Source organism: Chamaea fasciata, unplaced genomic scaffold (assembly GCF_029207755.1).
Source record: "Chamaea fasciata isolate MVZ Bird 193981 ecotype frontalis unplaced genomic scaffold, bChaFas1.0.hap1 SCAF_726, whole genome shotgun sequence".
NCBI classification, from domain to species: domain Eukaryota; kingdom Metazoa; phylum Chordata; class Aves; order Passeriformes; family Sylviidae; genus Chamaea; species Chamaea fasciata.
In genome coordinates, this window is record NW_027094811.1 from 1 (window position 1) to 19,258 (window position 19,258).

Genomic DNA, 19,258 nt, shown 5'->3' on the forward strand with positions numbered 1-19,258 from the left:
GGTCCCGGGGGGCCACCCACGCTGGTGACTTTGCGGTAGATCTGCGCGGCGTTGTGGCACTCGGAGTAGGGGTACTCGGAGGTGCCCATCTCCAGCATGCACATCCCGAAGGCGTAAACGTCCACCGACTCGTCGTAGCGCTCCTCGTACATCTCGGGGGCCATGAACTCGGGGGTCCCTGCGGGCGGGGCACAGTCAGGGGGGTCCCCGGGGTGTCCCCAGGGGTTTGTCCCCCGCAGGGACCCCCGGGAAAGGGGGGGAAGGTCACGGGAGGGGAATTTCCCTCCCACGGGAGATTTTTGTAACGCGTGCGAACGTTAACACGCGTCGGTTTGTCGGTGTTTGGAGTTTGTGTCGCACTGGCGTTGCGTGTGTGGCCTCTGGGTGTCACCTGGGTGTCACCTGGGTGTCATTGTCACTGTGGGTCACTGCGTGCCACCTCTGTGTCATTGTGTGTCACCTCTGTGTCACCTGTGTGTCATTTTCACTCTCTGACACCTCTGTGTCGTTGTCACTGTGTCACTGTGTGTCACCTCTGTGTCATTGTCACTGTGTGCCCATGGCCATCCACAGTGCCAGGTCAGTGTCACTGTGTCACTGTCACCTGTGTCATTGTCACCTGTGTGTCACCCCCGTGTCATTGTCACTGCGTGCCACCTCTGTGTCATTGTGTGTCACCTCTGTGTCACCTCCGTGTTATTGTCACTGTGTGCCCATGGCCACCCACAGTGCCAGGTCAGTGTCACTGTGTCACTGTCACCTCTGTGTCATTGTCACTGCGTGTCACCTCTGTGTCATTGTGTGTCACCTCTGTGTCACCTGTGTGTCACCTCTGTGCCATTGTCACTGTGTGTCACTGTGTGTCACCCCTGTGTCATTGTCACTGTGGGTCACTGTGCGCCACCTCTGTGTCATTTTCTGCCACCTGTGTGTCACCTGTGTGTCACTGTGTGTCACCTCTGTGCCATCCCTGTGTCACCCCTGTGTCATCCCTGTGTCATTGTCACTGCGTGCCACCTCTGTGTCATTGTGTGTCAGCTCTGTGTCACCTCTGTGTCACCTGTGTGTCACCTCTGTGTCATTTTCACTGTGTGTCACTGTGTGCCACCTCTGTGTCATTGTCACTGTGTGCCCATGGCCACCCACAGTGCCAGGTCAGTGTCACTGTGTCACTGTCACCTCTGTGTCACTGTCACCTCTGTGTCATTGTCTGTCACCTCTGTGTCACCTGTGTGTCACCTGTGTGTCACCTGTGTGTCACCCCTGTGTCATTTTCACTGTGTGTCACTGTGTGTCACCTCTGTGCCATCCCTGTGTCACCCCTGTGTCATTGTCACTGTGTGCCCATGGCTACCTGCAGTGCCAGGTCAGTGTCACTGTGTCACTGTCAGCTCTGTGTCATTGTCACTGTGTCACTGTGTGTCACCTCTGTGTCATTGTCTGCCACCTCTGTGTCACCTGTGTGTCACCTGTGTGTCACCTCCGTGCCATCCCTGTGTCACCTATGTGTCACCCCTGTGTCACCCCTGCGTCATTGTCACTGTGTGCCCATGGCCACCCACAGTGCCAGGTCAGTGTCACGGTGTCACTGTCACCTCTGTGTCATTGTCACTGTGTGCCACCCCTGCGTCATTGTCACTGTGTGCCCATGGCCGCCCGCAGTGCCAGGTCAGTGTCACCGTGTGTCCCTTCTGCGTCACTGTCACCGCGCGTCACTGTCACAGTGTCCTCTGTCCTGCTGTCCCTGCTGGGTGCCACACCATCACTCACTGTCCCCACACCGTCCCCAGCTGTCACAACCAGGACAAGACACCCCTAAACCTCACCCCCAACACCCCGGAGCCCCCCCACCGCCCCCGTGTCACTTTGTTGTCCCCAAACAGGGACCCCGCTCCTGCACAGGTGACGCCTGATATTTCCGCGCCGGAGAGATTTCCGCCTGCTGGCGGCTGCGAACTTCTTCCCAAGGAAAATTTCTCACAACAACCTTGGCAAACAACTCTCCTTCCTCCGAACAATCTTGGGTGGTTTTCCAACCCGTTTGCTGGCAAAAATATTCACAAGAGGCTGTTGCCCTGAGTGACCAATCCTATTAATTGTGCCGAAACACTGAATAAAAAGGATCTGCGTCTCGGTAAACTTCGCTAGAACGCCCCTGAAAAAAATGAGCTCCACGCGTCGTTACAACCGACCGCGTTAATTGCGCCGAGGCAGAATGGCAGAATCACAGAATAAGTCTGTGAAAAAGAGTTTGTCTTTCAGTAAATCTTTGTCCTGAATCCTCTGAAGAACCGGAATTCTCCGTGTTTTTACCTGAGCCACCCCAAATGGTGACAACGCTCACCCTCCGAAGAACTGGAATTCACATTTTTTTTATCTGAGCCACCCCAAATCATGAGAACTCACCCTCTGAAGAACCAGAGGTCAAGAATTTTTATCTGAGCCACCCCAAAAGGTGACAACGCTGGAATTCACATTTTTTTTTATCTGAACCATCCAAAATCATGACAACTCTCACCCTCCGAAGAACCAGAGGTCAAGTATTTTTATCTGAGCCACCCCAAATGGTGACAACTCTCACCCTCCGCAGAACTGGAACTCACATTTTTTTATCTGAGCCATCCCAAATCATGAGAACTCACCCTCTGAAGAAGCAGAACTCTACGTATTTTTCTCTGAGCCACCCTAAATCATGACAACTCTCCCCCTCCGAAGAACCAGAGGTCACATTTCTTTTCTCTGACCCACCCCCAAAGGTGTCAGGGCTCACCGATGACGCTCTTGGCGAAGGAGGTGCGCATGAGCGTGGCCAGCCCCAGGTCGCCGATCTTGACGGAGCCCGTGGGGCCGGTGATGAAGATGTTGTCGCACTTGAGGTCGCGGTGGATGATGGGCGGCGTCCGCGTGTGCAGGAACTGCAGCCCCTTCAGGATCTGCCGGCACCAGCTGCGCAGCACCTTGGGCTTCATCACCTTGAACCTCTTCAGGTACCTGCGGGGACGGGGCGGGGATGAGTTTTTTGGGGTGCCGGAGTTTGGGAGGGCTTTGAAAGGATCGGTTGTGAGGTTCAGGGTGGATTTTGGGGATTTGTTGATCGTCGATCATTGATAGAAGAGCCTCAAGCTGAGTTTGAGGGATCAACCACAGCTTTGGGAGGGCTTCAACATCAATTTGTGGGGCCAGTCAGGGGGTTTGGGATGAATTTTGGGGTGTCCCAGTCTTTGGAGAGGTTTGAGGTGAGAACAAAGCGTGACCTGTGGGATTCAAGGTTAATTTTGGAGCGTCCCAGTCTTTGGGAGGGGTTCAAGGTGAAAAGAAACAATCAGCTGTGGGGTTCATGGTGAATTTTGGGGTGTCCGAGTTTGGGGGAGCTCCAAAAGATCAACTGCGGAGTTCAAGGTGGATTTTGGGGATCACCGATACCAGGAGAACCTCAAGCTGAGTTTGAGGGACCAACCACAGCTTTGGAAGAGCCTCAACATCAGTTTGAGGAGCCAATGGTGAATTTGAGAGGGGTCATGATGAGTTTTGGGGTGTCTGAGTTTGAGGGAGCTCCAAAGGATCACCTGTGGGGTTCAAGGTGCATTTGGGGGATCATTGATATCAAAAAAGCCTCAAGTTGAGTTTGAGGGACCAATCGCAGCCTTGGAAGGGCTTCAACACCAATTTGTGGGGCCAGTCAGGGGGTTTGGGATGAATTTTTGGGGTGTCGGAGTTTGGGGGAATTTCAAAGGATCAACTCTGGGGTTCAGGATCAATTATTGGGGCGTCTGAGTTCGGGGGAGCTTCGAAGGGGGATTCAAGGTGGATTTTGGGGATTTGTTGATCATTGATAGAAGAGCCTCAAGCTGAGTTTGAGGGATCAACCGCACCTTTGGGAGGGCTTCAGCATCAATTTGTGGGGCCAGTCAGGGGGTTTGGGATGAATTTTGGGGTGTCCCAGTCTTTGGGAGGGGTTAGAGGTGAGAACAAAGTGTGACCTGTGGGGTTCAAGGTTAATTTTGGAGCGTCCCAGTCTTTGGGAGGGGTTCAAGGTGAAAAGAAACAATCAGCTGTGGGGTTGCTGATGAATTTTTGGGCTGTCCGAGTTTGGGGGAGCTTCGAAGGACCGACTGGGATTCAAGGTGGATTTTGCGGATCACTGATAGCAAGAAGAGCCTCAAGATGAGTTTGAGGGACCAACCACAGCTTTGGAAGAGCTTCAACATCAATTTGAGGAGCCAATGGTGAATTTGAGAGGGTTCATGATGAGTTTTGGGGTGTCCGAGTTTGGGGCACCTTCAAACGATCAACTGTGGGGTTTTGGATGATCTTAGGGGTGTCCCAGTCTTTGGGAGGGGCTCAAGGTGGATTTTGGGGATCACTGATACCAGAAGAGCCTCAAGCCGAGTTTGAGGGACCAACCACAGCTTCGGAAGAAATCCAGCACCAACTTGAGAGGCCAGTCAGGGCGTCCATGACAAATTTTGGGGTGTCCCCATCTTCGTTCATCCCCCACGCCCGGACCTCCCTCCCGGTGTCCCCCCGGTGTCCCCCCGGTGTCCCCTCCCCCGACTGACGTTTTGAGGGTGCCCGAGGTCATGAGCTCGGTGACGAGGACGATGCACTTCTTGCCGCGCAGGGAGGACTCCCAGGAGTCGTAGAATCGGACGATGTTGGGGTGCTGCAGCCCCTTGAGCATCTCGGCCTCCTCCTTGAAGCGCTGCTGCTCCGCCTTGGTCAGCTTGCGGTCCTGGGGGGCGTCCCCAAAATCTGGGTTAGCTCCAGGGTTTGGGGTCAGGGTTAGCAGCCCCCAGCCGCAGCGACGTCGGCATCATCGTTCTCCGCCCCCAGTATTGTCATCATCATTGTCATCGTCGTTTTTGTCATCGTTCTCCAGCCCCAGTATCATCGTTATCATCATCGTCATCATCATCGTCACCGTCATTGTCATGGTCATTGTCATCGTTCTCCGCCCCCAGTATTGTCATCATCATTGTCATCATAGTTTTTGTCATCGTTCTCCAGCCCCAGTATCATCGTTATCATCATCGTTATCATCATCGTCACCATCATCATCACCATCATCGTCATCGTCACCATCATTGCCATCGTCATCGTCATCATTCTACACCCCCAGTATTGTCATCATCGTCATCGTTGTTTTTGTCATCATTCTCCAGCCCCAGTACCATCATTATCATCACCGTCATCATCACCATCGTCATTATCATCATCATCATCATCACCATCATCATCATCATTCTCCAACCTCAGTATCGTCATCATCATCATCATTCTCTAACCCTGGAATCATCATCATCATCATCATCATCATCATCATCATCATCATCATCATCATTCTCTAACCCTGGTATCATCATCATCATCATCATCATCATCATCACCATCATCACTTTCTTCATCATTCCCCAACCTCAGTATCATCATCATCATCATCATCATCATTTTCATCATCATTTTCCAACACCAGTATTGTCATCATCATCCCCCAACTCCAGGGTCATCACCTCACCCCCAAAATCCATCATCATCATCATCATCTTCATCATCCTCATCATGATCCCCCAACTCCAGGATCATCCTCATCCTCCTCCTTATCCTCCAACTCCAAGATCATCATCATCATCATCATCATCGTCATCATCATCATCATCATCCACACCCCCAAACTCCATCATCATCATCATCTTCATCATCCTCATCACGATCCCCCAACTCCAGGATCATACTCATCCTCCTCCTTATCCTGCAGCTCCAAGATCATCATCATCATCATCATCATCATTCTTGTCCCCCACCCCTAGGTCATCATCTTCACCCCTAAACTTCATCATCATCCTCAGCATCATCATCCTCACCCCCAAAATCCATCATCATCCTCGTCATCATCCTCATCATCATCCTCATCATCACGCCCCAACTCCAGGGTCATCATCCTCACCTCCCAAACTCCATCATCCTCATCCATCATCCTCCTCACCATCATCATCCTCGCCCCCAAACTCCATCATCCTCATCATCATCCTCATCATCATTCTCATCGCGATGCCCCAACTCCAGGATCATCCTCATCATCCTCATCATCCTCACTCCGCAGCTCCAGGGCCACCACCCTCACCCCCAATTTTGGGGCACCGACGGCTCCTTTCGGCGGGACTTGAGGGCATTTGGGGTTGGCTGTGGGGTGCAGAGGTGGGACAGGGCCCAGCTGTGGGGCTCCTGGTGAACTCGGGGTCTCGATTTGTGGGGCCACTCGGGGGGTTCCTGATGAATTTTGGGGTGTCCCAGCCTTTGGGAGGGGCTCAAAGGTTCAGGGGTGGATTTTGGAGATCGTTGATATCAGAAGAGCCTCAAGCTGAGTTTGAGGAACCAACCACAGCTTTGGAAGAGCTTCAACATTAATTTGAGGGGCCAGTCAGGGGGTTCATGATGAGTTTTGGGGTGTCTGAGTTTGGGGGAGCTCCAAAAGATCAACTGCGGAGTTCAAGGTGGATTTTGGGGATCATCGATATCAGGAGAACCTCAAGATGAGTTTGAGGAACCAACCGCAGCTTTGGGAGGGCTTCAACATCAATTTGAGGAGCCAATGGTGAATTTGAGAGGATTCATGATGAATTTTGGGGTGTCTGAGTTTGGGGGAGCTCCAAAAGATCAACTGCGGAGTTCAAGGTGGATTTTGGGGATCATCGATATCAGAAGAACCTCAAGATGAGTTTGAGGAACCAACCGCAGCTTTGGGAGGGCTTCAACATCAATTTGAGGAGCCAATGGTGAATTTGAGAGGATTCATGATGAATTTTGGGGTGTCTGAGTTTGGGGGAGCTCCAAAAGATCAACTGTGGAGTTCAAGGTGGATTTTGGGGATCATCGATATCAGGAGAACCTCAAGCTGAGTTTGAGGAACCAACCGCAGCTTTGGAACGGCTTCAACATCAATTTGAGGAGCCAATGGTGAATTTGAGACGGTTCATGATGAACTTTGAGGTGTCTGAGTTTGGGGGAGCTCCAAAGGATCACCTGTGGGGTTCAAGGTGCATTTGGGAGATCGTTGATATCAAAAAAGCCTCAAGCCGAGTTTGAGGAACCAACCACAGCTTTGGAAGAGCTTCAACATCAATTTGAGGAGCCAATGGTGAATTTGAAGAAGGATTTTGGGTTGTCCAAGTTTTGAGAGGGGTCCAAGGTGAGAACAGGGGACCAACCGTGGGGTTCAAGGTGGATTTTGGGGATCGTTGATATCAAAAAAGCCTCAAGCCGAGTTTGAGGAACCAATCACAGCTTTGGAAGAGCTTCAACATTAATTCGAGGGGCCAGTCAGGGGGTTCATGACGAATTTTGGGGTGTCCCAGCCTTTGGGAGGGGTTCAAGGTGAGCTCAGAGGATCAGCTGTGGGGTTCAGGGTGGATTTTGGGGATCACAGATATCAGAAGATCCCCAAGCCAAGCCCGAAGGACCAACCACAGCTTTAAAACGAGTCCAACACCAACTCCAGAATCCAAACCACGACAAATCCCGGGGCGTCCTTCAGAAAAAAAAAAAACCCTCAAACACCTCCCCCCAAAACAAAAAACCAACCCCAACCCAACTCCCGCCTCTCCACACATCCTAAAAAATAATAATAAAAAAAATTCCCGATTTCCCCCCAAATTCCCCCCAGATCTCGGGGGCTCGGGGCTCACCTGGAGTTCGCACCAGGCCACCTCCACCCAGGTGTCGGTGTCGAAGCCCTTGAAGACGGTCTTGAAGGCGCCTCGTCCCAGCTCGATGTCGAACTTGAGGAAGCGGCCGCCGGGCGAGGTGGCCACGGCCTTCATCTCCGCCTCCTCCTCACCTTCCTCGCCCCCTCCTCCGAGCCGGGGGTCGCCCCTGGGGCCGGGCTCGGGCTCGGGGTCGCCGCCGCCGCCCCGCTGGCCCCCCCGCTCCTCCTCCTCCTCCTCCTCCTCTTCCTCCTCCTCCAGCACCTCCACGCTCTTGCGGAAGAAGCGTTTTGGGGGCGCGGGAGGAGTTTTGGGGTCCCCCAAATCGGCGGCCATGGTTGTTGGCGCCCCCCACAAAAGATTTTAGGGGGTGACCCCTCCCCCCCCTTCCTCGTCGCCCCCCCCTCCTCCCCTCCCCGGCTGCCCCTATGGATGGGGGGGAGGGGGCCGCGTGTCCCGGGGTGGGGTTTTTTTTTGGGGGGGGGGGGCGTCACCTGGATTTTAGGGGTGTCCCCCCCCCTCCCCACCACTCCGGGTGTCACCGGCGGTGGCCGCGTCACCCCCTCCCCCGTGGGGGGGGCTCTGCCGAGGAGACAAAGAGAGCTCGGTGGGGTGGGGGGGGAGGTAATTTGGAGGGGGGGGGAGGGGGGGAGAAGGGGGATAATTAATAAGGGCAGCGGGGTTAATTAATTGGGGGGGTCCCCGAAATCTGGGGGGGGTGGAAGCATCCCCCCGGCCCCCCCCCCCCCGGCACAGCGGCGGCTCTTCCTGCGGAGGAAGGACTTCCGGGGGCAGCCCCCCCCCCCAAAAAAAAAAAAAAAAAGGATGCTACAGGTACGCCCGCCCCCAAGGATGCTATAGGGACCCCCGGCCCCCCCGGGGCTATAGGGACCCCCCCCGGGGCTATAGGGACCCCCCCCGGGGCTATAGGGACCCCCGGACCCCCCCGGGGCTATAGGGACCCCCCCCCGGGGCTATAGGGACCCCCGGACCCCCCCGGGGCTATAGGGACCCCCCCGGGGCTATAGGGACCCCCCCCAAGGATGTCACAGGTATCTCAGCCCCCCCCATCCCGCTATGGGGTTCCCTATGTATCCTATAGAGGCAGGGTGTGCCCCAGTTGTGACCCCTAAAGCCCCCCCTAGACCACCATAGCCCGCCCCCTATAGCCCTCCACCCCAATTTCTGTGTGCCCCCTATAGCCCCCCCTGTACCCCACAGAGCCCCCCAGCCCCTATAACCCCTGTGCCCCCCTGTGCCCCATAGAAACCCCCACCCCCTATAGTGCCCCCATATCCCCTCTGTGCCCCATATCCCCTATAGCCCCCTGTGCCCCATATCTGCCTTGTGCCCCATGTCGCCCCTGTGCCCCATATCCCCCCCGTGCCCCCATGTCCACCCTGTGCCCCATATTCACCCAGTGCTCCATATCCCCCATAGCTCCCTGTGACCCCATATCCCCCCATATCCCCCCTGTGCCCCATATGCCCCATTACCCCTATAACCTCCTGTACCCCACATCCCCTCTATGCCCCATATCTTCCATACCCCCTCTATGCCCCATATCCCCCCGTGCCCCCCAATCCCCTATAGCTCCCTGTGCCCCATATCCCCCCTGTGCCCCATATCTCCCATATCCCCCCTGTACCCCATATGCCCCATAACCCCTATAACCCCCTGTACCCCATACCCCCTCTATGCCCCATATCCCACATATCCCCCTGTGCCCCCATATGCCCTATAACTCTCTGTGCCCCATATCCCCCTGTGCCCCCATATACCCTATAACTCCCTGTGCCCCATATCCCCTCTGTGCCCCATATCCCCCTGTGCCCCCATATGCCCTATAGCTCCCTGTGCCCCATATGCCCCATAACCCCCATAACGCCCTGTACCCTATATCCCCCTGTGCCCCATATGCCCCATAACCCCCATAACGCCCTGTACCCTATATCCCCCTGTGCCCCATATCTTCCATATCCCCTCTATGCCCCATATCCCCCCGTGCCCCCAAATCCCCTATAGCTCCCTGTGCCCCATATCCCCCATATCCCCCCTGTGCCCCATATCTCCCATATCCCCCCTGTGCCCCATATGCCCCATAACCCCTATAACCCCCTGAACCCCATACCCCCTCCATGCCCCATATCTCCCATATCCCCCCTGTGCCCCATATCCCCCACAGCCCCCCCTACGCCCCCGCCCTCTAACTCTCGTCACGTGACCACCTCCGCGCGGGGGCTGCCGGGAGCTGTAGTCCCGTCCTGCCTCTACCTGAGGCCACGCCCCTTTACACCCCGCCCCATCCACCGCCACGCCCGCACGCGCCCATCGACGACTCGGGGCTCGCTCGGCGCCTGGCTCTCTCGCTGATTCGGCGCTCGGCCGCGCGGCCTGCGCAGCGCCGTCATGGCGGCCCCCGGGGTGGAGGCGCGGGCGCTGTTCGCCGAGGGGGTTCGGGCCGTGCTGGGCGGGTGGGCGGCGCTGCAGGTGAGGGCGACACCGGGGACACCTCGGGGACACCTTGGGGGGCACTGGGGACAGCTGCGAGCCGCGCTGGGGGGGCGGGAGCAGCGTGAGGGAGCTCCGGGGGGGACATTTGGGGACACCCCGAGGTGTCCTCATGTCACCCCGGGGTGTCCCCGCAGCTGGCGGTGGCTCAGGGCTTCGGGGGGCCACAGGGCCCCGAAAAAGCCGCGTGGCTCAGCTCGGCGCTGCTGGATTTCTTCACCCAGAACGGTGCGTGGGGGAGGGGAAAGGGGGGGAGGGGGGGGAGGGGCAGAGAGGTGACGCCCCCCCCTCCCCCTCCCAAAAAATCCCCCGTCCCGCAGCTGACCTGGAGCAGGAGGAGGTGGAGGATTTCCTGGCCGAGGTGATGGACAACGAGTTCGACACGGTGGTGGAGGATGGCAGCCTGCAGCAGGTGGGCTCCCAGTACGGACCAGTACGGACCAGTATGGAGCAGGGTGCTCCCAGCAGCCTGGCCGGCCTCCCCCAGTCACTCCCAGTACAGCCCAGTTTGGCCTCAGGCTGCTCTCAGCATCTTCCAGTGGCCTTTGTCCCCTCCTGGTGCCCTTGGTGCCTTCCCAGTAGCTCCCAGTATAGACCAGTATGAACCAGTGTGGACATGGGGTTTTCCCAGCAGCCGCTCCCAGTTCATCCCCAGGCTCTTACCACCATCCTTCAGTGCTCCCAGTGCCTCCCAGTATAGACCAGTCTGTTCTCCCAGTACATCCCAGTCCCGCATGTCACCCCTCAGCACGCCCCAGACCCATCCCAGTCCATCCCAGTCCCCCCCAGTCCATCCCAGTGTCCCGGTGCAGGTGAGCCGGGAGCTGGTGACGCTCTTTGCCCGGGCCCGGGGCGGTGACCTCGGGGGCCTGGGGGCGGCCCTGGGGGCTCTGTCCCGCCGGGGCCCCGCCCTGGCCGCAGCCTTGGCCTCGGCCCGGCCGGGGGGAGACCCCCAGAGCCCCCCCGGGACCCCCCCCAGGGAACCCCGGAGATCCCCAGAGCCGGGGGAGGAGGAGGAGGAGGAAGAGGAGGAGGAGGAGAGCGGCAAGGAAGAGGACGAGGTGAGGGGGTGATGTCATTGGGATGATGTCATGGGGAGCTGGTGATGTCACTGTTGATGTAATGGGGTTAGGAGGGTGGTGATGATGTCATCAAAGGGGGTGGAGATGTGGTGATGGGGTCACGGGGAGTTGATGACGTCATTGTTTTGGGGACATGGGATTGGGCAGGTGGTGATGATGTCATCAAAGGGGCGGTGAGGTCATGGGGAGCTGATGATGTCATTGGGGGGCTGTGGGATTGAGGAGATGGTGGTGATGATGATGTCATCAAGGGGGGTGGTGATAGAGTGATAAAGTCATGCGGGCTGATGATGTCATTAAATTGGGGGGTGGTGACTCCCCAGGACCCCAAGTGAGGAGGGACTGAGGGGTGATGATGTCATCAAAAGGGGTGGGAGCGGGGTGATGACGTCATTCCCGATGGTGTCATTCAATCCTGATGATGTCATCAAGGGGAGAAACAAGGGGACGCTGGGGAGGGCCACTGATGATGTCACCAAGGGGGCACTATGTGTGACACTGATGGCGTCACTTGGCTGTGACACTGATGACGTCATTGTCCCCCCCAGGCCATGGAGTGCGGGACCCCCCCGCCCCCTCCGGACGGCTGGACCGTGGTGCGGCGGCGGCGGCGGCCATGACGGGGGGAGGGGTGTCCTGTGTGTTCCCCCCCCGGTTTGGGGGACACCCCTCCCCCACTCTGTCCCCAAACCGGGGGGGGGAAATAAAGGCCCCTCCCCCCACGGGGGTGTGGGAAATGGGCTCGTGTGGTTATTGGAGGGGCATCCCTCCCAGTTCCTCCCAGTATAACCCAGTATAACCCAGCGCCGCCCAGTATAACCCGGCCCCTCCCAGTATAACCCAGTCCCTCCCAATATAACCCAGCCCGTCCCAGTATAACCCAGGCCCTCCCAGTATAACCCAGTATAAACCGGCCCTGCCCAGTATAGCCCAGCCCCTCCCAGTATAACCCAGTCCCTCCCAATATAACCCAGTCCGTCCCAGTATAACCCGGCCCCTCCCAGTATAACCCAGTATAACCCAGTCCGTCCCAGTATAACCCAGTCCCTCCCAGTATAACCCAGTATAACCCAGCGCCGTCCAGTATAACCCGGCCCCTCCCAGTATAACCCAGTCCGTCCCAGTATAACCCAGTCCCTCCCAGTATAACCCAGTATAACCCAGCGCCGTCCAGTATAACCCGGCCCCTCCCAGTATAACTCAGCCCCGCCCAGTCCCCCGCCCAACCCCGCCCATCGATGTCAGCGAGGGGCGTGGCTTTCCACCGCGCATTCTGATTGGCTATCGCTTCATGGGCGGGAACGCTCTTCCCCCCTTCCTCACTCCGCGATTGGTCAGCTGGACTCAAACCGGGCAGCCGCGGGCGCTGATTGGCCAGCGCCGCTCGGATGGGCGGGGCGAGGCGGGAGAGCGGGAAGAAGAAGAAGAAGAAGAAGAAGACGCGATGGCGGCGCGGCCGGAGCGCGCGCGGGGGTGAGCGCGCGGCCCCCTGAGGGCTGCCCGGCCGCCATCTTGGCTCGGGAGCGTCCCTCACGGCCCTTCGGGGGCTCCCTGAGGGTTCCCCGGGTTCTTCCAGGCTCTTTGGGGTGATTCCCAGCCCCACACGGAGCGCTGCGGTGTCTCCGTGCCCTCACGGCGTATCCTGAGGGCTTTGGGGAGGGTCGCCAAGGGGGACCCATGGCGGTCTCCGTGTCCCCCACTCGTGTCACTGCGGGGTTTAAGGGGGGGTCTTCTCTGTCCCCTTATCCTCTCCCGTGTCCCCTCCCGTGTCCCCAGGGCTCTGGCCGCGCTCGAGGCCGCCCTGGCCTTGGAGGAGGAGGAGGGCGATGTCCCCACGCCGGTCCTTGTGGAACATCAAATGGTGAGACCCCCCCCCACCCCGAAAACTGCCCCAAAGCGCCTCGAAATAGATCCAAAACCTGCCCCCCGGGACATCTTGACACCCCAAATCCCCCCTGACACCCAAATCCCCCCTGACACCCCAAATCTCCTCCCCAGGACACCCGGAGGAAGCAGAAGCTGCTCCTGTCCCAGCTCCGGGTGCTGAAGCTGCTCCTGGGGGTCATCGAGAACCCGGGGCTGCCCCCAGCCCCCAGCAACCTGCGTGAGCCCCCCAAAACTGAGCCCCAAAACCCCCTGAGCCCCCCAAAACCCCCTGAGCCCCCCAAAACTGAGCCCCCCAAAACCCCCTGAGCCCCCCAAAACTGAGCCCCAGAACCCCCTGAGCCCCCCAAAACCCCCTGAGCCCCCCAAAACTGAGCCCCCAAACGCCCTGAGCCCCCCAAAACTGAGCCCCAAAACCCCCTGAGCCCCCCCAAACCCCCTGAGCCCCCCAAAATTGAGCCCCCCAACCCCAAATCCCTCCAAAACTGAGCCCCAGAACCCCCTGAGCCCCCCAAAACGACCGTGAGCCCCCAAAGTGAACCCCAAAATCTCCTGACCTCCTAAATCCCCTGATCTCCTGGCCTCAGTTTGACCCTGAACCCCTTGATGCTTCTGGGTCTGGTTTGGGGGTTCCTGTGTTCCCTTTGGGGCAGGGTTTTGGGGTTCATGTGTCCGATTTGGGGAGTCCCCGTGTCTGGTTTTGGGGTCCCTGTGTCTGGTTTTGGGGTCCCTGTGCCTGGTTTGGAGTCCCTGTGTCTGGTTTGGGGTCCCTGTGTCAAGTTTTGGTGTCCCTGTGCCTGGTTTGGGGTCCCAGTGCCTGGTTTGGGGTCCCAGTGCCTGGTTTAGGGTTCCTGTGTCTGATTTTGGGGTCCCTGTGTCTGGTTTTGGGGTCCCTGTGTCAGATTTTGGGGTCCCTGTGTCTGATTTTGGGGTCCCTGAGATCCCTTTGCCAATTCCTCTCTCCAATTCGGGTTCCCTCCGATCCCTTTGGGAGCTCTCGACAATCCCCACCTCCCTTTTTTGGGGTCCCCCCCGTTTTTGGGGGCGCTGACCCGGCTCTCCCCGCAGGCCAGGCGGCCGCCCAGGCCCGGGGGCGCTGGCGGCACCTGAAGTCGGGCTACGGGGGGGCCCTGGGGGTGCTGGGGGGGGCCGTGCCCCCCGCCCTGGCACAGCTGCCCCGGGGCCGGGAACTCCTGCAGAGGGGGAAGGTGGCCCTGGAGACACACCTCACACAGGTACGGGGGTCCCAGGGGTGCTGGGGGGGTCCCAAGGGTGCTGGGGGGGTCCCAAGGGTGCTGGGGGTCACGTGGATGCAGGGGGATTGTGTGGGTCTGGGGGTCCCAGGGATACTGGGGGGTCCCTGGGGGGTCCCAGGGGTGCTGGGGGGACAGTGTGGGTCTAGGGGAACAGTGTGGGTCTGTGGGTCCCATGGGTGCTGGTGGTCCCATGGGTCTGGGGGTCCCAGGGGTACTGGGGGGTCCCAGAGGTGCTGGGGGAACAGTGTGGGTCTGGGGGTCCCGTGGGTGCTGGGGGTGGGTCTGGGGGTCCCATGGGTGCTGGGGGTGGGTCTGGGGGTCCCATGGGCCTGGTGGCTCACAGAGGCACAGGGTGGGTCTGGGGGTCCCATGAGTGCTGGGGGTGGGTGCTGGGGGTCCCATGAGTGCTGGGGGTGGGTCTGGGGGTCCCATGGGTGCTGGGGGTGGGTCTGGAGGTCCCGTGGGTGCTGGGGGTGGGGTTAGGGGCACACTGTGGGTCTGGGGGTCCCATGGGTGCTGGGGGTGGGTCTGGAGGTCCCATGGGTGCTGGGGGTGGGGTTAGGGGCACACTGTGGGTCTGGGGGTCCCATGGGTGCTGGGGGTGGGTCTGGAGGTCCCATGGGTGCTGGGGGTGGGGTTAGGGGCACACTGTGGGTCTGGGGGTCCCATGGGTGCTGGGGGTGGGTCTGGAGGTCCCATGGGTGCTGGGGGTGGGGTTAGGGGCACACTGTGGGTCTGGGGGTCCCATGGGTGCTGGGGGTGGGTCTGGAGGTCCCACGGGTGCTGGGGGTGGTGTTAGGGGCACACTGTGGGTCTGGGGGTCCCATGGGTGCTGGGGGTGGGTCTGGAGGTCCCATGGGTGCTGGGGGCTCCCATGGGTGCTCTCTCCCCTCCCCAGCAAGAAGAGCTGAAGGTGAAGCTGCGTGAGGCCACGGAGAGACGGGACCAGGTGAGACTGGGGGGGGGCACCCTGGGGTCCCCCTCACCCTGGGGTGCCCCTGCCCACCGGGGGTCCGTTTCAGGGGTCCCTTCCCTGCGTTTTGGGGTCACCCCACTTTGGGATGTCTCTCTCCCCCAGTTTGGAGTCTCTTTCCCTGCTAACTTGGGGTCTTTTTCCCCCCAGACTTGGGGTCTTTCCCCCCCAGTTTGGGATCTTTTCCCCCCAAATTCAAGGTATTTTCTCCCCAAATTTGGGGTCTTTTCCCGCCCAATCTGGGGTCTCTTTCCCCCTGAATTTGGGGTCTCTTTCCCAGTTAATCTGGCGTCTTTTCCCCCAAACTTGGGGTCTCTTTCCTCCCTAATTTGGGGTCTTTCCCCCCAATTCGGGGTCTCTGTCCCCCCAGCTGCTCCGGCGGGTTCAGGAGCGGCGGCAGCAGCGGCTCGGCCGGCAGGGGGCGCTGCAGGCCCTGAGGGAGGCAGCGGCCAGGTGAGCTCAGGGGACAGGTGAGGTGGGACAGGTGAGAGGACAGGTGAGAACAGGGGACAGGTGAGATTGGGACAGGTGAGACGGGGACAGGTGAGATGGGACAGGTGGGCTCAGGGGACAGGTGAGATGGGACAGGTGAGATAGGGACAGGTGAGGTGGGGACAGGTGAGATAGGGACAGGTGAGGTGGGGACAGGTGAGAGGACAGGTGAGAACAGGGGACAGGTGAGATAGGGACAGGTGAGGTGGGGACAGGTGAGATAGGGACAGGTGAGGTGGGGACAGGTGAGAGGACAGGTGAGATGGGGACAGGTGGGATGAGGGGACAGGTGAGGGGACAGGTGAGTCCTGCCAATCCTTTGGGGTGTCCAGGAATTCTGGGGGGGGGTGGTGTCAAGAGCAAGACTGTGTCCCCACATTTTTTTTGGGGGGGCGGTTTTTTGTGTCCCCGCACCCATGGGTGTCACTGCTCGCAGGGTGGAGGCCTCGTGCCACCTCTACCGGGCCCTGGCGGGGCTCCAGGTGCTGCCCCCCTCCCCTGGGACCCCCAAACCGGGGCTGGAGCTGGAGCTGGGACCTCCCCCCGGCTCCCCCCACTCCTCCCTGCCCCCCCTTCACCTGAGCCTCAGCCCCGGCGGGGGGGTCACGCTGCAGGTGAGGGGTTTGGGGGGAAATTGGGGGGATTTTGGGGGGCTGAGGGAGCACTGGGAGCAATTTGGGGGGATTTTTGGGGGGGCTTGGGGGAGGAATTGGAGGCTTGGGGGGGATTTTAGGGAGTTTGGGTGCTCTGGGAGGGATTTTGGGGGGAAATTGGGGGCTGAGGGGGCACTGGGGGGGATTTTAGGGGGAGTTTTGGGGGGGCTGGGGGAGAATTGGGGGTTGTGAGGGCACTCGGAAGGATTTGGGGAAGAATTTTGGGGGATTTGGGGGGGGCTTGGGGGGCACTGGGATAGATTTGGGGGGCTGAGGGGGATTTTGGGGGTCCGGGGAGGATTTTGGAAGGTTTGGGGGGGTTTGGTGGGCACTGGAATGGATTTGGGGGGCTGAGGGGGATTTTGGGGGTCCGGGGAGGATTTTGGGGGCATTTGGGGGGCACTGGGATGGATTTGGGGGGGATTTTGCGGGTCTGGGGGGATTTGGGGGGGGTTGGGGAGGGTTTGGGGGGCACTGGGATGGATCTGGGGGGATTTGGGGGGTTTTGGGGAGGGTTTGGGGGCACTGGGATGGATCTGGGGGGATTTGGGGGGGAATTTGGGGGGCTCAGGAAGGTTGTGGGGATACACCCCGAGCTCTGGGGGGTCTCTGGGTGGTTTTGAGGGTCTCACCTCTCCCCCTCTCCCCCCCCAGGACCCCCCCCTGGGGCTGCCCCCTCCCCTGGGCCCGGGGCTGCTGGAGCTGCAGCAGCGCTGCTGGGGGGGGTGGAGCCTGTGGGCAGAGGTGGCGCACCTGAGGAACAGGTGAGGGGGGGGACACACTGGGGGGGGGGGGGCTCTGGGGTAATTAACAGCATGGGGGGTTAATTGGGGGGGCTGGGGAGGACTTGGGGGGGTCTCTGGGGCAGTCCTGGGGGGATCTCTGGGGCAGTTCTGGAGGTTTTTGGGGCAGTTCTGGGGGGTCTTTAGGGTAATTAGCAGGGTGGGGGGGTTAATTAGGGGTCTGGGGGTTAATTAAGGGGGCTGAGGGTTAATTAGGGTGGCTGAGGGTTAATTGGGGGGGCTGGGGGTTAATTGGGGGGGCTGGGGTTAATTGCGGGTCAGGGGTTAATTGGGGGGCTGAGGGTTAATTGGGAGGGGCTGGGGGTAAATTGGGGGGGGGGGGCTCTTTGGGGCAGTCCTGGGAGTCTTTGGGGTAATTTAACAGGATAGGGGTTTAATTAGGGAGGGGCTGGGGTTAATTGGGGGTCTCGGGGTTAATTAAGGGGGCTGAGGGTTATTTGGGGGGGCTGGGGGTAAATTGGGGGGGCTGGGGTTAATTGCAGGTCATGGGTTAATTGGGGGGCTGAGGGTTAATTGGGGGGGGCTGGGGGTAAATTGGGGGGGGGTGTTCTTTGGGGCAGTCCTGGGAGTCTTTAGGGTAATTTAACAGGATAGGGGTTTAATTAGGGAGGGGCTGGGGTTAATTGGGGGTCTCGGGGTTAATTAAGGGGGCTGAGGGTTATTTGGGGGGGCTGGGGGTAAATTGGGGGGGTTCTTTGGGGCAGTCCTGGGGGGTCTTTGGGGTAATTAACAGTGTGGAGGGTTAACTGGGTGTCTGGAGGTTAATTAGGGGGCGGGGTCAATTAGCGGCCCGGGGGTTAATTGGGGGGCTCTCCCCAACCCCGCGGTGCCCCCCCAGGTTCGCCCTGGACTGGCAGCCGGATCTGGGGCTCCTGCGGGTGCTGGGGGGTCCCCAGGGGGCTCAGACCCTCTGGACCCTGGAGCTGGAGCCGGGCTACCCCCGAACCGGGGGGGTGCGACTGCTGCCCCCCCCCAGGGGGGCCCCCCCGCCCCCCGTGAGTCCTTTGGGGGGCCCTCGGAGGGGATTTGGGGGGGCTCTGGGGCAGGTTTAGGGATCCTGGGGAGGTTTGAGGGTCCCTGGGGGGGGCCTGAGGGTGATTTTGGGGGGTCCCGGGGACAAGGGGGGTTCCTGGGGGGTGGTTTTGGGGTCCCTGGGGGGGTCCTGGGGGTGGTTTTGGGGGGCCCTGAGGGCAGTTTGGGGGGGTCCCAGGGACACCGGGGGGTCCTGGGGGTGGTTTTGGGGTCTCTGGGGGGGTCCTGGGGGTAATTTGGGGGCTCCTGGGGGTGATTTTGGGGGTCCCAGGGACACTGGGAGATCCTGGGGGTGGTTTTAGGGTCTCTGGGGGGATCCTGAGGGTAATTTTTGGGTCCTGGGGGGTGATTTTGGGGCTCCTGGGGGTGATTTTGGGGGTCCCAGGGACACTAGGAGATCCTGGGGGTGATTTTGGGGTCTCTGGGGGGGTCCTGGGGGTAATTTGGGGGCTCCTGGGGGTGATTTTGGGGGTCCCAGGGACACTGGGAGATCCTGGGGGTGGTTTTGGGGTCCCTGGGGGGGTCCTGGGGATAATTTGGGGGCTCCTGGGGGTAATTTGGGGGTCCCTGGGGGGTCCTGAGGGCAGTTTTGGGGGTCCCAGAGTCACGTGAACATCCCAGGGACGATTTTAAGCTCCTTGACAGGTTTGGGGGTGTCCTGGGAGTGACCCCCAAACCCCCTTTTTTCCTCCCCCACAGACACCCCCAGACCCCCCAACTCTGACCCGCTGGCTGGAGCTGCTGGTGGGGGGGGGTCCCCCTTAAATTTTGGACCCCACTGCACCCCAATAAACCCCCCCCCCAAAAAAAAAAAACAACCCCAAATTTCTGGGGTTTGCAGGAGCAGCTTTATTGCGGGCAGGGGTCTCTGT

General features: G+C 59.6%; 3 protein-coding genes across 3 annotated transcripts; 2 read left to right on the forward strand and 1 right to left on the reverse strand.

The window, feature by feature from the left end:
• Positions 1 to 20: 20 nt before the first annotated feature.
• Positions 21 to 8,036, reverse strand: LOC136305868 (serine/threonine-protein kinase WNK3-like; the record flags this gene model as incomplete). Its single annotated transcript, XM_066209187.1, has 4 exons — positions 7,683 to 8,036; positions 4,560 to 4,732; positions 2,771 to 2,991; positions 21 to 178 (listed from the first exon to the last, which is right to left on the reverse strand). Coding segments are annotated over exons 1-4 (906 nt in total), but the record flags the coding sequence as incomplete, so codon positions are not given.
• Positions 8,037 to 10,105: 2,069 nt separating this feature from the next.
• TSR2 (TSR2 ribosome maturation factor) lies at positions 10,106 to 12,030 on the forward strand. The gene is made up of 5 exons (XM_066209185.1): positions 10,106 to 10,190; positions 10,349 to 10,439; positions 10,532 to 10,623; positions 11,024 to 11,272; positions 11,842 to 12,030. The coding sequence occupies exons 1-5, from the start codon at positions 10,110 to 10,112 to the stop codon at positions 11,911 to 11,913; spliced, it is 585 nt and encodes a 194-aa protein (XP_066065282.1). The 5' UTR covers positions 10,106 to 10,109; the 3' UTR covers positions 11,914 to 12,030.
• A 90-nt stretch (positions 12,031 to 12,120) lies between these two features.
• Positions 12,121 to 19,180, forward strand: ZWINT (ZW10 interacting kinetochore protein). Its single transcript, XM_066209184.1, has 10 exons — positions 12,121 to 12,766; positions 13,070 to 13,154; positions 13,292 to 13,397; positions 14,246 to 14,412; positions 15,332 to 15,382; positions 15,777 to 15,859; positions 16,335 to 16,512; positions 17,206 to 17,315; positions 18,193 to 18,349; positions 19,086 to 19,180. The coding sequence occupies exons 1-10, from the start codon at positions 12,585 to 12,587 to the stop codon at positions 19,149 to 19,151; spliced, it is 1,185 nt and encodes a 394-aa protein (XP_066065281.1). The 5' UTR covers positions 12,121 to 12,584; the 3' UTR covers positions 19,152 to 19,180.
• The last annotated feature ends 78 nt before the right edge of the window (positions 19,181 to 19,258 follow it).

Bases quoted from the DNA above. Each gene is read 5' to 3' on its own strand.
- TSR2 (XM_066209185.1), top strand. From the start codon at position 10,110: ATGGCGGCCCCCGGGGTGGAGGCGCGGGCGCTGTTCGCCGAGGGGGTT. The intron at 10,191-10,348 runs GTGAGGGCGACA...GTGTCCCCGCAG, and splicing joins GCGGGTGGGCGGCGCTGCAG to CTGGCGGTGGCTCAGGGCTT. The intron at 10,624-11,023 runs GTGGGCTCCCAG...GTCCCGGTGCAG, and splicing joins AGGATGGCAGCCTGCAGCAG to GTGAGCCGGGAGCTGGTGAC.
- ZWINT (XM_066209184.1), top strand. From the start codon at position 12,585: ATGGGCGGGAACGCTCTTCCCCCCTTCCTCACTCCGCGATTGGTCAGC. The intron at 16,513-17,205 runs GTGAGGGGTTTG...CTCCCCCCCCAG, and splicing joins GCGGGGGGGTCACGCTGCAG to GACCCCCCCCTGGGGCTGCC. The intron at 17,316-18,192 runs GTGAGGGGGGGG...GTGCCCCCCCAG, and splicing joins GTGGCGCACCTGAGGAACAG to GTTCGCCCTGGACTGGCAGC.